General features: G+C 46.1%; 2 protein-coding genes across 2 annotated transcripts in view; both read right to left on the bottom strand.

The window, feature by feature from the left end:
* Positions 1–182: 182 nt before the first annotated feature.
* Positions 183–8,279, bottom strand: cul3b (cullin 3b). Its single transcript, XM_084673819.1, has 15 exons — positions 8,000–8,279; positions 6,262–6,459; positions 5,665–5,778; positions 5,396–5,556; positions 5,173–5,287; positions 4,770–4,998; positions 4,345–4,490; positions 4,039–4,215; positions 3,771–3,941; positions 3,487–3,594; positions 3,153–3,374; positions 2,761–2,895; positions 2,403–2,589; positions 1,455–1,600; positions 183–1,169 (listed from the first exon to the last, which is right to left on the bottom strand). The coding sequence occupies exons 1-15, from the start codon at positions 8,060–8,062 to the stop codon at positions 1,038–1,040; spliced, it is 2,304 nt and encodes a 767-aa protein (XP_084529945.1). The 5' UTR covers positions 8,063–8,279; the 3' UTR covers positions 183–1,037.
* Positions 8,280–9,115: 836 nt separating this feature from the next.
* The window catches only part of pde2a (phosphodiesterase 2A), a 50,586-nt gene continuing 41,957 nt past the window's right edge, over positions 9,116–17,744 (bottom strand). The window contains exons 14-31 of the mRNA XM_084674584.1: positions 16,678–16,789; positions 16,533–16,572; positions 16,123–16,186; positions 15,427–15,508; positions 15,157–15,331; positions 14,918–15,030; positions 14,535–14,612; positions 14,289–14,411; positions 14,045–14,115; positions 13,827–13,949; positions 13,375–13,462; positions 13,201–13,248; positions 12,977–13,051; positions 12,754–12,853; positions 12,317–12,429; positions 12,172–12,210; positions 11,921–12,027; positions 9,116–11,693 (exon numbers count right to left, since the gene is read on the bottom strand). Of these exons, the coding sequence (XP_084530710.1) occupies positions 11,432–11,693; positions 11,921–12,027; positions 12,172–12,210; positions 12,317–12,429; positions 12,754–12,853; positions 12,977–13,051; positions 13,201–13,248; positions 13,375–13,462; positions 13,827–13,949; positions 14,045–14,115; positions 14,289–14,411; positions 14,535–14,612; positions 14,918–15,030; positions 15,157–15,331; positions 15,427–15,508; positions 16,123–16,186; positions 16,533–16,572; positions 16,678–16,789 (1,813 nt within the window). The 3' untranslated portion in view covers positions 9,116–11,431. The remainder of the gene's footprint in view (positions 11,694–11,920; positions 12,028–12,171; positions 12,211–12,316; positions 12,430–12,753; positions 12,854–12,976; positions 13,052–13,200; positions 13,249–13,374; positions 13,463–13,826; positions 13,950–14,044; positions 14,116–14,288; positions 14,412–14,534; positions 14,613–14,917; positions 15,031–15,156; positions 15,332–15,426; positions 15,509–16,122; positions 16,187–16,532; positions 16,573–16,677; positions 16,790–17,744) is intronic.

Here is a 17,744-nt window from a genome sequence, read left to right as displayed (position 1 = left end):
ATTCTCAGTTTTTGGAATTATTTCGTTGGCCTTTTGTTCCATGTTTATTAACCTCCCAGACATTAGTTTTTGCAGGTTGGGATATCTGTAAAAGTACTTTATGGGCAGAGTAGCAAACACACCAGCGTCGCATCCTGTAATTCTGTGTTAAAAACAAACATAAGCGCACCGTTTCACTTAAATGTCTTTTTTTTACATTTAATATGATGAAAACAAGGCCCTGTACAGTCCACCTTAGCAGTGAGTACAATAATTATTTTACAATTTATACACATTACACGGAGCTAAATCAGATCCATCAAAATCCAGTAAAAAAAACTAAAAGTAAAACGAACAGACCCTCCCCTTTGAAATCTGCATTAAGAGTAACATTCCACCGTAGTTTTTCTCGGCTGCTAACCAATATTATAAGGCAGAACAGAAAAAGATGAGAAAAGACCATACACCGTTTAGAGAGCATGTGATTTGTTCCACCAATCCAGATAAAGCATGCTACCAAGCAAGTGCTCTTATTTCTGCAAACCACCAGTGACGTCATCGTCCTCCTGTTGCACTACAACCCCCAGGGAGAGAAAAGACAATAGTGTCTGACAACCTGTACAACCAGCATGGTACCACAAAACACAAACGTAACACATTAACATTTAAAACGGTGGAGCAGTCTCTATTTTGTCTCGACCTCCATGTAGCCAACCACATTTGTAATGCAAATGTCGCTTATTATTTTGTCTTTCCTCGTTTTCCTTCCTTTGAGATGGGGTGACGCAGCACCTGCATTCTCCAGGTCAAGGCCACATTAGGGTCATGGGACTGTAACATAGCTAGATCCCGTCCGTTCACTCTTCCAAGCAGAAGAAATCTAAAATAACTAGAAAAATCCCCCCCCCCTCCTTTTTTTTACAGCAACTTCACACATCTATGGAAGAAAAGAATGCTTCCCAGTGTTCCCAACATCAATGAAGTGGGTTCATAAGCAGTCCCAGAACAAGCTCGGGCTCAGTGTCTCGTCATGTCAGCTTTCAGTGAGTTCACTTGTTTTATGCTACATAAGTGTACACTTTGCGATCCTCTGGTGTTCGTGCCAAATATTCCCGCTCAATGAGTCCTTCAATGCGCTTCTTGATGACTACAGGACTGGGAAGAAACCGTGCCCGTAGCTGCTGGGTGACCTGCAGAGACGATCCAAACACAGGAAAAACTCACTGTTCCCTGTATGTCTATACACCCTGGAATACTCTACTACTTAAATTACATCTCTTGATACACCCTGTAATACGCTTCCAGCTCAATTACAGTACCAGTCAAAAGTTTGGACACTGGAAAATGTGTCCAAACTTTTGACTGGTACTGTACATCTGTCTATACACCTTGGAATATGCTACTTGCTAAATTACATCTCTGTCTATACACATTTAAATATGCTACTAGCTAAATCTCTATGTCTACACACTGACCTCTGCCACCAGGACGTTGTGCTGCATCTTCTTCCTGGACTTCATGATGCGGACGATGGCCGCCTCGATCTCGTGCTTCCTGTCGTCATCCACCTTCTGCCGTGTCTCCTTCCTCTCAGGGTCCGACTCCCCCTGCTTAGCGGCCACTAACACACACCAGGACACAGCTTCAGCTAGGGACTGCTAGTGAACACAGCTTCAGCTAGGGACTGCTAGTGAACACAGCTTCAGCTAGGGACTGCTAGTGAACACAGCTTCAGCTAGGGACTGCTAGTGAACACAGCTTCAGCTAGGGACTGCTAGTGAACACAGCTTCAGCTAGGGACTGCTAGTGAACACAGCTTCAGCTAGGGACTGCTAGTGAACACAGCTTCAGCTAGGAACTGCTAGTGAACACAGCTTCAGCAAGGGACTGCTAGTGAACACAGCTTCAGCTAGGGACTGCTAGTGAACACAGCTTCAGCTAGGGACTGCTAGTGAACACAGCTTCAGCTAGGGACTGCTAGTGAACACAGCTTCAGCTAGGGACTGCTAGTGAACACAGCTTCAGCTAGGGACTGCTAGTGAACACAGCTTCAGCTAGGGACTGCTAGTGAACACAGCTTCAGCTAGGGACTGCTAGTGAACACAGCTTCAGCTAGGGACTGCTAGTGAACACAGCTTCAGCTAGGGACTGCTAGTGAACACAGCTTCAGCTAGGGACTGCTAGTGAACACAGCTTCAGCTAGGGACTGCTAGTGAACACAGCTTCAGCTAGGGGCTGCTTGTAAAAATCTAGACAGAGCTTCAGTGAGTGTCTGTTTACTCAGAGCTCTTCTGAAACATCCAAACACTGGGAAGGGGTAACTATAGGATTCTACGGGGACAATTCATTTGTAACTGTGAAAGATGCCGTATGCTTAAAGATGGTTTGACTGCGTCATGCGAGAGATTATTGCCCAGCTCTACCTGTCTGGATCTTGACGCGGTGCAGCTTGGAGGTAAACTGGTCGTTGACTGTAAACACGTGGCCGTTCTCGATCTCCTTGGACTTGGGCTCCTTGGTGAGGACGCGCTGGGTGGGCTTCCCGCAGGCCAGGGACTGCAGCGCCCGCACCAGCTCCCGCTCGGGGATGTCCGTCTCCTGATGGATCTCCTGCACAGCCACACGGCAGATGGGAAGGAGGGATGAAGAGATACGCAGAGACAGGTGGAGGTCTTACGATGGCTGGAATCAGTACAGGGGCTGGTTTACGGCGATCATTTTTTGGGCACGCGTGTTGGCGTAGGAGTCGGGTCGGATCGCGTTAGCTGTGAGTGGGCGTACCTCGAAGGTGGACTTCTCCCGGTTGTTGAAGAGCATGAGGATGGTCATCTGGAAGGTGGACACCTGCAGTATGTGCTTCCTGGTGTTGGAGCCCGTCACCTGGGCCCCGCCCACGCCCACCTCGGAGCCATCCTCCTGGGGGGAGAGTGAGGACAGAAGAGGGCGTGTCATGGCCACATTCAGGTCTACCCCGATCCCAATACACAGGGGGTTACAAGTCGCCAGTCAAAAAAAATATGACCATTTCAAATTCCTACAAAAACAAAACCAGACTCTACCGTGGCGTTTTGCATTTGTCTGACTGGACCTGACCGGGTGTCAGTGGCTAATTCCCACATCAACACCCTGAGACAATGCCTACTTTCTGTCGACGGGACTCCTGTCATACGCACCTTTTTGATTGGCCCGTAGAAGGTGGCGTTGAGGTCGGCAGAGCCCATGTGATGCTGCAGCGTGAGCTGCCGGCCGCTGTGCTTGGCCAGATAAAACCTGCGGAACACCTCGAAGGCGTGCCGGGGCGAGTTGGGGATGCTGCACTTGGGCGTGGCCGACTGCGTGGGCCAGTAGCCCGTCGTCAGGACTCGCACCGTCAGATCCACGCCGCCCAACGACACCTGGGGAAGACGGCGCCCAGCGGGTTTGAAAATGTCAACCCCACCTGGGATGGACTGGGCTCAGGAGAGGCGTGTCCCGCGGCGTGGGCGTGGAGGTGCGGTCTGAACTTACCGCTGTGGACTGCAGGTGCTGTCTGAACTCATCCATGGTAGTGTTGGAGATGCTCATGTCCCGGAACATCCCTTCCAGTTTGGAGGTGAACTGGCAGCCACACTCAGTCTGCCCCCCAGGAGCCCCAACAAAACACAGCCATCAGGCATGGCCATAAACACCTCCCTACCTCCGCACACACAATCGTTATTTGACACCAAACTCCGCTGGTCTCACTTCGGATACAGACGACCTAGCGCTGTCAGTACGAGTGGAGACGGCCAGGTTGTTGGCCTGGCCCTCACCTTGAGCTTGGAGATCATGTTTTTCTCTGAGTCGTCAGAGACGCTCTTGTTGGTGAGCAGTCTCCGGGCCAGGTGCTGCTTGTAGTAGCGCTCAAACACATCCTTCTCCTGCATGAACCTGAACAGGACCATAGCCTTGTCCAGGATGGTCTCCACCTCCTGCTCTGTTAGCTGTCCACACACACACACACACACACACACACAGATATAACCACTGCCTGTCATGATCATTCAACAGGGTATATTGTCGACAGGGTCAAGCACTCACTCCTTTCACTCCTTTCTTCAGCTTGTCGTCTATGAAGAGGGACAGGTACTCAGGAGAGCGTGAGTTGAGATTGAGAAAGTACTCAAAGTCCCCGGCGATGGTCTGTTTGAAGAGACGGTCGTTGTTGAAGGACTCCTGAAGGAACCGGTCGAAGCGAGACTTCAAGTCCAGCAGGCCCTGAGACGAGAATCAGAACGGGGTTGTCTGAAGATAAGAAGAATCTTATGTCCAACGGAAAACCCATTTACCCCCTTTTCAGTGGACCGGTGTCCCTCTCTAGAAGCACTGGGCTCCTGTGCGAGTTACCTGGATGTAGTCCACAGGGTTCTTGCCCTCGCCCTCTTCCGACACCAGCGCCTTGCCCTGCTCTCTCAGGTAGGAGCTCATGCACTCACACATGGTCTTGAGGCCGTTGGGAACCCTGCTAAACAGCTTGTACATGCACGCGAGGTCTGAGGTCATATCCACAGGCGTACACACACCGACACACACACACACACACACAACGCAAACACATCAGAATCAAACTGTCTGTTTACATGCACTAGCGTCTATACACTATTGAACAGAGTATGCACTATATAGTCTATTAAGACAATACAATTATTCAATCATAAAGTGGAAGCCAGTTTGAAATGAATTTAGCCCCAGATTACCAACAAAGTCCCTTAAAGGCCATTAAGACCAGCGCTGAGAACCTCGAATGCTACGATGGAACATCTGCCACTGACCCTCGGTCTTGCCGTTCTTCAGCATGTGCACCAGGCCCGAGTTCTCCATCTCCACGATGGTCTTCATGTGTTTGGAGATGAGCTCTCGCTCCACCACCTTGACGATGGGCTCTTCGGTGGACTTGTCCAGGCAGTGCATCACCCGCTCGATCTCCTCGTTGATCCTCGCCTCCACCTTCTTGATGTACACGCTTGCACTGTTCTCGGCCAGAAACTTCTGGCTCTCCATCTGGAAATGACACAACAGCACATGTTGTTCATTCTGGAGGATTCTGGCACTGATGGGATGATAACATGATGAGGTGCTCCGTTGCCATGGCATTTCATAAACAAAATATGTTTCGAGAAAGATATTCAAGATCTGGTTACACCATATGGGGAGGTTAACGGGTCTGTTACAGACCTGGAAGAACTCAGCAGACATGTCTAAGAAGGGGGCCTCAAAGTCCTCTTCATACACCGATCTTCCTTCCAGGCCCAGAATCATCAACATCTGGCAGGCATTTCTGATGGCCCCTCTGGAGGAACACACACACACACACACAATTGTAGGCTGCTCTGACCTGCTGGCGTTTCAGCTCCGAGACTTCCTAATCACCTTCTTCAATGCCTCTTCCTTATCTCACCTGTCCACCACCTCGCCCTTCCGCTCCCGGGCGATCATGTCCAGCAGGGTCTGCCGGAGGTGGTCTCGGACGCAGCCGTAGCGGACCACCTGGTCCCTGAAGATGATGAGGCCCAGGTTGTAGACGTTCTCCACGTTGTTCTGCTGCACGTACACGCGGTCCTGGAGGGAACCACAGCGGGGAAACGTGTGAGGACGTGGCCGTCTGAAGGAACCCCTGCAGTCAGCAGGGGCTCAGGGCTGGGAAGGGCCTCGCTGCGCGTCACTCACCATGTACATGAGAATGTCTCTGATCATCACCATGGCTGTCTGGTGGTCGTTCCACGCCTGGTTCAGGGTTTGAAGGAAGTTGTTGTTTAAAGCGTTTAGGACATCTTCACGCACCTGTCGGGAGGTCGGAGGATATAGATGTTGCATTCAGAAGTCAAATACTTGACTTGTGTGTGTGACACTGTTTCATGACTCAAAGAGGCCCAAGCAAGCAGTAATAAATCTAGTTTGAAGCTGATTCACATCCCCCTATGGTGACTCCCTCCTCCTCTGGTCTCACCTCCAGGCAGAGCCCTCTCGGCTTCCTGTACCATCCACTGATGACACTCCACTCATGCCTAATGCCACAAAACACCCCCAGCCCGTAACCATCTCCTGTCAGACACTTCCCAGAGCACAGCCCGCTGTGTTTATGCAGCCCTGCACACACACACACACACACGAGCGGCAAGATCTTCACGAAAATCCCCAATTCTGGAAGAGGAGGTTTTTTTCGAACACATAGCCTGAGTTGGTGGTCATGATCTCACGGAAGGTGCAGTCCACAGGGTGAACACAGGGCTCGGGGAGCTCACTTCTCCATGCTGCCGGCCTTACTTTGTTGATGAGGTGCTCGGTGACGACCTCGCGCAGGCCCGTGTAGAGCTTCTCGCCGTGCTTGTGGAGCACCATGGTGTAGGCGTTCCTGTACAGCTCCTCGAAGCTCAGGCCACTGTTGTTCTTCCTCTGGATCTCCTGGATGGCGTTCTTCAGCAGGTCCCAGATGTTGTTGACATACTTCTCATCCATCGTCATCTGCCGGGAGGACAGAGCAGAGAGGGGGTGAGGGGGAGATCCGGCCTATGATGCGGATCGCGCGGCCCTAGGGTTATCTTCATGGACATTTGCACGGGCTCCTTAGCTCGTCGCTATATGAATATATATGTTCATATATTCTACTCGAAAAATCTACTGAAGGTGACATAGCAGTCGGTGCAATACTGAAATGAAAAGCCTTCTAGTGTTTGTGTCTTGTGATGAACTCTCTGACCACATTCAATGCACAAGTGAACACACTGTGAACCGCTGAGCTTGTACAGTACCAGTCTATTACTTGTTTTAGTTTGGATGTAAACATTTAGATTGTCTTAGACACCAGGTTGTAATAAAAAGTTATCTTTGTGATGATCTAATTCAATATGAATCCATCCAGTTTTACAGCTACTGGTTTTCCCAACATCCTTATGATCCAAACATACACTAACTGAATGAATAGTAGACAAAAAGAGCTGGTCTTTGTCTGCTCCATCACCATTGACCTCTCTGACATGGTTGGACCTCACAAAGACTGGTACAGACACTATCATTTGTTTTTAGGTTGTGTACTTAAATTAATGTTTTATCCAATTTTCTTTGGTTTGAAAATGACTTTGGGTCGTTATGACACCAGGACAGAGGAGGGCATAATAATAATAATAATGTAATAGACCAAATCTCATAAACTGAGAATAATCATTTAAAAAGTTTATACCTTTTTAAAATAATCATGGGTTGTCTGCTAGTACAAACTCTAGCCAGGATTAGGCCTATAATTTGCCCACAGGCTGTATGTGTTCACTAGATGACTTTTTAAACTAACGTTCAGCTTTCTAAACCAAGAATGCATAAGATTGTGGAATCACTATTTTCAATGAACTTGTGAGCAACAATGATCCGTCCGTGGCTAGTTAAATAACCAAATTCTCAACTGACTGTTTGGCTAGCTCTCAGTCTCAGCCACAGCTTTCCAGTACAGTACAGTAAGGCTTGAGTTCAAAGCACTGTGAAACTAAAGACAGAAACTAGACTTGCCAGTAAACAATCAACCAGCCCAGAAAACTATTCTGCTCGGTGCTAGCCATCGCTCCAGTACCGGTAGAGCTAACTGCTAACTGAAATAACATAACAACAAGTGTCAATGGCCAACTCAACTGGACGTTAGCTCAAACTAGCTAAAGCTACTTCTAGCTAGCTAGAGACTAAGGTTAATACACATTAGCTAACTTTTAGTTTCAAAGAAAGGAGACAGCTAGGTAGCCAACAACTGTAAAACGAAAGAGAGGCTAACTACCAAAAACCAAACGCACGAGTCTTAAGACACCTACATTTATTAATACAGAATAACTAGCGGTAATAGGTAATGAAATGGCTCAATTCAACTCAAGTAGCTACAGTAGCTAATGCAGCTAAGCTAGCTTGTTTCCAAAAACAGGCTTGACTCTAGCAGACAGCTATCATGCTAACTAGCTTCTCAGACCACGGGAGTAAAGTCTACGACTGCCAGCTGAACGGGCTTCTCTCATCGGTGTGCACTTACAGGAAAGGCTCGTATCCTCATCTTGGTGTCCTTCTTGGTGCCGCCTTTGCTGAGATTTGACATGATGATTTGTCAGCGGTCTTCTGTATTTACATGAAAATGTTTTCTGTGAAGGGACCAGGGATGTTACTTGTGGAGGCTGACGAGCTTTCCACTCGACCTTCCTCGCAGGTCTCCACCTGTAGTTGATTGTTGACAACTCGAAATATTAAATTTTCTATAGCTAGCTAGCTAGCTCGCTACCGAAACACAGCAATGGCCGAATACCTGCAGTGTTTTCGCTTCGAGATCACGCATGACAATTCGCGCGAGAAGGCAGTTCTGTGTCCAGTGCTCATTTTTTTTTTTCCCATTATTTATGGCTTAATCACCTTCGTCAAACAACAATTTAGATCTTTGATGCGGTTAAATATATAATGCTACACATTATACTAAATTCATTTACACATTTCAGTTTCATACCTACTATTATATTACACTATGTGCAAATCTGTGCACAATATCACATCTTCTTCTGCATTGCATGTCATGTGACAGAATTGTACATCATTAAGGCCATCCCAACACTTTTTCCCATTGTCTCTCAGTGTGTGGTCAATCCAAAGATCCCACTATAAAATATAAGCTGGTGGAAAATATTTATAAGGAATTCCCACCATAAAATGATGGTGATGTGATGTCACATATTCACCATAAGTGTTCTAGTCCAGGGGCAATCTAGATTCCCACTTTTGGGGGAGCTAAGCACTTACATAAAACCTATTATTTTTCCTGTGATCCAGCAAAACTAGGTAGTTCTGGGGGCATGTTCCCCCAGAATTTCTTTGTCAAAATATCCTTTTAAATTGTGTCCTCTAGTAGGTTTTAAGGAAGAGAAATGAACACATTTAGATTTAAAATATGAAGGAAAAAAATATGAATACATATTTTTTTATATAATACGATTTTTTTGGGGGGCTAATTATTTTTTTGGGGGGGCTCCAGCCAAAATGGGGCGAGATACGCCCATGATCTAGTCGTTAGCTTGATCTGCCTCGGGAGTAGGTTCTCTCTGTCTTTCCCTCTTTAGCTCTCCAGCTGTCACGCAAATGTTGACAAAAGTAAAAAGTAAGCAGACACTTCTCATCAAATTTATTCCAAGAAAAGTTTGATTTTCATCCTATTGTTCTGTCAGTCTCGGCACGTGCTGTGTCTGAAGAACACACACAGATTTGCCATCTCTACACCGTTAACAACAGAAATAAAAGATTTCAAACTTCTATATTGATTTCAGATGTATCTGTACATTTCGGATTTGTTTGGTTTTGTTCCCGGAAATTATATATATATATATATATATACTGTGTTGTATGTATCTCCTTTGACCAGCTGTCCAGGTTGGCTTTCTTCAAAAATGAGATGAAAAATAGAACAGGATGTCTGAATACAACCACTACATTAACGAATTGAAATACTCCTCATTGTAATAATGACATATAATCAGTGAACACTTCTTTGAACAGATATTTACAGCATTTATATTTCGCCACTCGGAACGACTGAATCACAGGTAATCACCATAATGACATAGGTCACAGGGAGAATCCTGCCCCTTGAAAATGAGGGTTAGGGTTGTTGGCACACAGAGCAGACAAACACAGGGACAAAAAACCCAAGAGGTCATAACTTAACAGGCGGTATTTACATGAACGTCTATGCACCATCACACAGGCGAATGCTTCATATTGCACATGAAGAAGGCAGATCTGATTTGGAGAATGAGCTAAATAACAACTTGAGGGAATGGGAGACATTTTAGCTTGGAGGAAAGGCTCTTCTACACAGCAACCTGAATGCCCTTAAACCATAGAAATTCTGTAGAAAAACAAAGTCATTCAGTGAAACCAGAGACACACAGACATCCTGAGGGATAATGACCTAACCTAATATATCACTCAAAGTAATATACTCACCTACAGTACACACCACTAGGCTGGCAAATCTAACTAAACTCTATGCTTCCCATCAAGTTTAATCATTGATGTCCTTTGACCTAACAACGTTCTGTATGTATGTTCTTTAAGTATCTGCTAAACAAATATCTTATTTGGCCTTGAATCCAAAGGTATGGTCTGGTTATCTCCCACACTGTCAGCCCTGTGTTGAGAAGGTGACGCCAACACATTATTAGGTGTAACAGAAGGACCAGGTGTCCAAAAGGCTCGATGTATTAGTGCTTGTGGCCCTTAAATCCCTCCTGGCAGACTAGTTCTTTTTCATTCACCACCCACATACACACACACGATTCTGGAGTGTAATATAAAGAGTCATTTTTTAAACTAATTTACTATCCCATGGCTCTAAGGCAGCAAAGATGCTCAATAAGGCAGATCCCCTACAACACACACGCACGCACACACGTAAGAAGAAATGACAATGAATCATTAAAGGGTTTGAGTAGCTCAGTAGCTGTCTATCTAAAAGTGTTTTGATGGGAAAAGGCTGAGGAAGTTAAAAGAAAAACAATAAACTTAAGAGAAAGAGAACAAGATTTCAGAGTGTCTGGGAGGGACAGGGACACACAGAGTGTGTGTGTTTGTGGAGTGTGTGTGTTTGTGGAGTGTGTGTGTTTGTAGAGTGTGTGTGTGTTTGTGGAGTGTGTGAATATTTGAGAACTATTTCTGTTTATGGTGATGTCGAGGATCATTTTGATTGTCAGTCTCTTCTTCCATGTCCAAACCACCAACCTCCAAAATAGGAGCGATACAGAACAGAGCTAAAATAATGCTCTACCAAAATAATATAGATAATATTCCTCTGTGCAACTTAGCATTCATGGCCATGGAAGTTGTATTAATATATTAAAAAATACAGTGGGAAATTGTACTGTCTGTGTGTGGGTAAGTGTTCGTGTGTATGTGTGTGTGTGTGGGCAAACGTATGAGAGTGTGGGCGAATGTGTGTGTTTGTTTATGTGTGTGTGTGGGCGATGTGTGTGTTTGGGCCAGTGGGGGGCATTGGAGGGTTACAGAATCAGATCAATGTGAAGCTGTCTCTTGTTTGTGTCTGTGTGTGTGTGTGTGTGTGTGTGTTTGTGTATGTTTGTGCATGTAAAATAGGATCTTGGAACACTGTGAAAAGACTTGTGAAAAGCATGATTTCAAGACAAAGTCACACTTTTCTGTTTCCTGTACACGGAGACAAAGCAACATGTAGCATCTCCAGATATTGTCTTGTCCGTAACATCTGTTCTGAACAACTATAATGAATCTCTTGTCGGATTCAATTCATCTGGATCTCCTCTCCTCAGGTCGTTGTGTCTGTCCTGCTCAGCGATTCCGCGATTGACAGAAGTCAGAGACATCCCCTCTCCGTCTGAGGTTGTTTAAAAGATACATTTTCAGGCTCCTATTGGCCAAGAAAAACACCTAACTCACTCATGGTTCACTGTGGTCACTGGCCCCTCCCCCCATCCCCATCGTCAAGGCAACCATTGTGGCAATGGTCATCATGGCAATGGTCCTCTTGGCAATGGTCATCACCCAGTGCACCTTGGGACTGCAACAGCTCGTACTCTTGGTCAAGGAAGTCCAGGCTGTTGTTGCTAGGCAACCCGCGGATGGTGAACTTGTGGGACACTTTGGTCCACTGCTCCCGATTGGCCGCTACTCGCTCAAACAGTTCCGTTGCTCCCGGAAACAGCTCTGACAGTAGCCTGGGTTTAAAACAAAACAGGGAAAAAACACTGGTGAAAAACAAATATTCTGGGGCAGTTGAAAAGGCCATTTGTTAGTAACAAAGTTTGTGTTGATCAGGATATGGACTGTGATCGGGTACTTGCTTGTACAATAGAATAATTAGTAGATTAGTAGAGCTGTGATTGGTGCTTGCTTATTGATGAGCTTGGTTAGAGTTAATATATGGACTGTGACTGGTGCTTACTTATAGATGGGCATTGCAATGTGTTCCATAAAGCTGATCTGCAACTCTGGAATGTAGGCCTTTTCTCTGTCCATCATCTCCATAGGCCTATTCCCCAGCTCCTTCTCCTGTACACACACACACACACACACACACACACACAAAAGAGAGAGAGGCGTCAGATGCAATACTCTTGTCAACAATCAAAATGTGAGTTGAAGTGTCCTTTGTGAGAAAGGCAAGAAAGCCCTGCTGTGTAGTAGCTGACATACCAGATCACCTTGAGAGAAGAACTCCTTATAGATGAGCTCCTGTGGACATGGAGAGGGGTTAGGGTTCAGGGTACAGGAGAGCAAACGTTTGGACTGTACGTTTCAGGGGGAAGTTTGAGACTAGATATAAGGATAGGATCCTTACAGCAATCTTGCGGGTGGTCTTCCAGCCCTTGGTCTGGTCAGACAGGTCACATGACGTCATGAGCAAGCACAACAGCAACGAGCGGTGGGTCTGACTTTTTGGATTGAATCCATCTAGAACACACACAAAGAGGCACGTACACACACACGCACACACAGCATGCACCCATGCACAGAAGATAGATAATTGCAATTAGCACACAATATAACATCCATGGAAACGTTCAAATGCTCAGTTTACTGCCCAGGGGAACCTGTGATGGTACCAAAGACTACCACTCACTACCTTCCCTGGGGGGAGGGAGGGTGTAAAACTTACAATACAATATCAATTAATTGTTTCACTCCTGCTGCAATGAGGATGAAATTGAATTACTCGCTGATTGCACAAAGATTGTAGGAAGATTATGGGAACAATTTGAAGGACCCTGAACACACCATCTGCCATTTTCTGCAAGTCCTTGAAGATGCGGAGATGGTGAGCTAGGTCTGTGGCCAGGATGATGTCCCTCATTAGATCCAGCATCCTTTGGTAGTCCTGACAACCACACGCACGCACACACATACACAGATGAACACACACTCGTTATAACAAATTGAAGGAAATGAGAAAACAAATGACTTACCTCAAAGAAGGAGAGAGTTGGTGAAAAGGACTAACCTTTCTGGAGAACTTGTCAAAGATGTTGCAGCCATGGGTGTTCAGAATTGCAATGGCTTGAGCAAAATGGTGTCTCTGTTGAAACGCACAGTGGAGATGAGCCATGGGAGATTGGACGTTGGGTCTGCAGTTCACTCAGTCTTTCCTTTTCTGGTCTTTTAAATCAACAAACCTATGTGTGTACATGTATATGTGCACGTGTGTGTGTGTGTGCATGAGCTTACCTCCATCACTGAGCCCTCAGAGCTGTAGAGTGCTGCCAGAACAGATTGCTGTTGATACAGACAACAGACAAGTCATTATAGACACAAGACCATAAATGTGTTGTGCTAAATCACGTCCCAATAGACATGTAACGCTGTGTACTACATGGAGTGGGAGGCAGATTCCATACTTACTGAGGCCACTTGGAAAGAGTTGTTGGTCCCGCGATGGTCCAGGTCGTGGCACATACAGGAGACAAAGAGAGCAAAGATCTCTATTTCCCTACAGAAAATAGAGAGTGACACAAAGAGAGAGAGGGGGTAGAGACGGGAGAGGGAGGAAAGAGAAGGGATTCAGATTCAGAGGTCGCCTTCTCTAGATATCAGGTTGGTGAGGTAAGTATTGTAAAGTGTTGAGGGTGGGAGGGCAGAAGGGTAGAAAGGTAGGAGGGGAGGAGGGTCAAAGAATATTAGGGTAGGAGGGTTGGAGAGTAGGACGGTGGGCAATCCGAAGGGTAGAAAGGAAGATGGGTAGAAGGTATAGGGAGGCAAATGGATGGTGGGATGTGATGAGAGAGTGGACAGTAAACAGGAGGGAGGTATGAGGATAGGGTAGGAAGGTGGGATGGCAGGGTGAGTCCACTAACTCGAGGTAGTTGGAGAGGCCCAGGTTCTTGTAGAGCAGATAGCAGAAGTGGGAGACAGAGAAGGCGTGCATCCAGTTGTGATACGGAGGGTCCCTGTAGCCCTTCTTCACCATCAGACAGAACCTGCGCCCATGACAAACACACCATCAGGCTCTGTCGCTATGGCAACACAGTTAAACACATGCTCACACACACGTACACATACACACTAGTGTTACCTTGCGAGAGTATGGAGGTCGATTTTATATGTGTTGATGAAGCCCATATCTTCAAACATACTCAGAATGCCCTGTCAAACAAAAGAAAAAGGGTTAACATGCTCACTCTCATTGTCCATGATTGTTCACGTTGCTCTCTCTCTCTCTCTCTCTCTCTCTCTCTCTCTCTCTCTCTCTCTCTCTCTCTCTCTCTCTCTCTCTCTCTCTCTCTCTCTCTCTCTCATCACCTCTCTCTCTGTCTCACCATGGGGGTGGTGTCATCCGGGAGGGAGCGAGGTGTGTATGTAAACTCAGCAAAGCAGGGATGGATGCTATGTACAGGCTCCAAGCCCGTCACCAGGATCTTGGTCACCTCCTCCTCCGACACCTGGAGGGGCCAGAGTCAGTACCGCAGCCCTGTCTGTGTGTGTATGTGTCTGCACGTACCAATGTGTGTGTGTGTGTGTGTATTTGTGTATTTGTGTTTGCTTGTGTGTTCGTGGGGTCTTACCTTCATATGGTACATCATCATCTCGTTGGCCAGATGAGATCTGAACTGAGCCTCATGGACCTTCTTGTAGAGCAAGGACTGAACACAGACCAGTCATTTTTAACACAGTCATTCATTCTGTTTCATTACCTAGAGGACTGTGTGAGGGAGACTATGTGAGGGAGACTGTGTGAGGGAGACTGTGTGAGGAGACTGTGTGAGGAGACTGTGTGAGGAGACTGTGTGAGGGAGACTGTGTGAGGAGACTGTGTGAGGAGACTGTGTGAGGAGACTGTGTGAGGAGACTGTGTGAGGAGACTATGTGAGGAGACTGTGTGAGGAGACTGTGTGAGGAGACTGTGTGAGGGAGACTAAGTCTCTGCAGAATGTGGGAGGAGACTCACATGGGCAATGCTGATGCCGCAGTAGATGGAGAATGCGGTCGCCAGGTCCTCATCAAAGCGGTTAAACCACGGTCCATTAGTTTTATTGACCAACTCAGCCACCCCAATTACCTCTGAGAGAATGAAGGAGAACAGAGAGGAAGAGAGAGACATGGGAGCTCAGCAACAGGATCTGTCAACCGTAGATTAGGATCTGTGATGGGACAGATTTGAATGTATAGTACTGGATACTGTTGTACCATTGTTCTCATCTTTGATGGGGAAACACAGGATGTTGCGGGTCTTGAAGCCAGTGCTGTCATCCACCCCGCGGTAGAAGAGAGGGTGTGAGTATGCATCCTTGATATTCAGGGTTTGACCTGTAGTGGCCACATGACCTGCTATGCCCTGGTCAGCAGGAATACGGAACTCCGTCTACACACACACACACACACCAACTCCATGTTATTACCAATATGAGTAAATAACCGTTGAAATTCATTCAAGTCAATGTTGAAGGTGTGTGTTACCTCATCGTCGCTAACCACACCCCCATCAAACACCTTGGCAACCAGCTCATGACTGACACGATCCAGCAGGAAGACCGAGCAACTGCAGAGAGAGAAAGAGAGAAAGAGAGAGAAAGACAAAGAGATAGAGATGGAAATAGAGAAACAAGGACACATAGGAGGGAGGGGGGAGGGAGGGAGATACAAAGAGAGAGAGGGTGCGAGAGAGAGAGATCGAGAGGAGGTATCCATGGTTACTATGAGATTATTGTGGTCCTTGTGAAGTCAACGAACAGAGGATGTAGATAATGAAGAGGGTTGTCAAATGTTCTAGACCATTTTCAAAAACATGTGCAGATAAGTACAAGTATGATTAAGTTGAAGGAAGGTGTTTGCTCTGATTTGGAATAGTAAAAGTATGGTATGACTTTAATTTCATTTCATCATCTTGTGATCAATTTGTAAAATAGTGAGGGTTGTAACATTACCTTGTGTAGAGTAAATTAAGAAATTACTACGGTGTCAGTTATCTGGCTTTTGTATTTAAAATCAGCCAACATTGCCATCTTGAACAGTTACAAAATATCAAAGCTGGCATTTTCCATGTCTAATTGAGGATATGGTTTTCCATTGACTGGTGAGAAATGTGAATTATTTAAACCCAACCAGGATTGGTGGCGCTCTAATCTCATCACTATCAGGCTCTATAAAACCCACATCTCTGCATCACTGAGGTTCCTGGCCTCCACAATGATCTCCTGCAGCAAGACTGACACATCATCTGGAAAGAGAGACAGAGAGAGAGACAGACAGAGAGAGAGAGAGAGAGAGAGAGAGAGAGAGAGAGAGAGAGAGAGAGAGAGAGAGAGAGAGAGAGAGAGAGAGAGAGAGAGAGAGACAGAGACAGAGAGAGAGAGAGAGAGAGAGAGAGAGAGAGAGAGAGAGAGAGAGAGAGAGAGAGAGAGAGAGAGAGAGAGAGAGAGAGAGAGAGAGAGAGAGAGAGAGAGAGAGAGAGAGAGAGAGAGAGAGAGAGAGAGAGAGGAAAAGGGACAGAGTACACAGGGTCAGGACTGGAGGACGACCAGGATAATGCTAGTTTAAAGGCTTGACGAGGATGACACGCTTACCCAAGTGAGTAAAGAGATTCTTGGCTACTTGTAACAGTGCCTGTGTTAAACCGGACATAGAGTCATTGAGATAGTCTTTCACCGGCAATAACATGAAAAAACAATCTGTTTTTGAGTGTTAATGAAGTGTGTGTGCACCTCTCACCTGGCATTCCACTTTGAGTTTTTGTTCCTTCTGGAAAGCTAGTGTTGAGGTGAGGACAGTGGACGTGTAGCAGAAACAATGCTGGATTGTGCGTTCATCTCCTTCTGTGTGACTGCAGAAACATACACACCACACACACACACACATTGAATACAGTGCATGTAGAAAGTAAAGCAGAATCTAAGTGACCAGAAGTGCAGAGTTCTAACAGTGTTTCAGGGGTTGTCAGTGTTCAGTGGTACTGTGGAAGACTATGGGAGTCCCTGAACCACATCTCACCAGGCATGGTGCTACAATCCCCCACACAAACTACACCCTGATACAGAGGATCGTAAGCATACTCGAGGATGATTTGTTCAGTTTGATGGTTTGTAGTTACATTCTACTGCCTGAAGAGGGCAGCAGCACATCACTTTCACAATTCAGAACAAAAAGAAGCACATTTGAAATAATTTTGGAGGTCAAATGTGTTGCAGCAGTTTTGTAATATAGCAGTGGTCTGGAAGACATCTTATTTGTGAGTATGCAGTGCTACCAGACTTGGAATAATTTGCAACACAACATCTATGTTAATATGGAGATACGTCGAAATAACCTAGCAGCTAGAAAGTACATGAGTGTGTGTGTGCACAAAGGCTGCAGTAATGACTTAATTTTCAGTCACTTTCTTACAAATGGAAATGTGCTCAGTGAGCAAGAAAGCGTGACTATGGAGGCCAGTGGAGAATGGATGAAGGAGGGAAACAGATGGAGATGGAGGAGAGATTAAGTAGGAATAGAGGAGGAATAGAGGGGAGATGGAGGAAGAATGGACAAGGACAACAGAAGCAGACGGAGGAGAGGTGGAGAGATGGAGGAAGGATGGAGGAGAGAGTGATGTGAGTAAAAGAAAATATTGAGCTTAACATCTACAGAGAGCACACTGACGTTTCTGGTGTCTCTAGCAATACACCAGTACAACCAATACACACACAAACACACACAGAAACACACACACACTTAGACATGCATGCTCTGCATTCACACACTCAGACAAAACATGAGCACGTACACACAAACATTGTGAC

The sequence above is a fragment of the Hypomesus nipponensis genome, chromosome 15, assembly GCF_054491055.1.
Source record: "Hypomesus nipponensis isolate SF chromosome 15, ASM5449105v1, whole genome shotgun sequence".
Taxonomy (NCBI): Eukaryota; Metazoa; Chordata; class Actinopteri; order Osmeriformes; family Osmeridae; genus Hypomesus; species Hypomesus nipponensis.
Note: the sequence above shows the minus strand (reverse complement) of the source record. Positions and strands in the feature narration are given on the sequence as shown.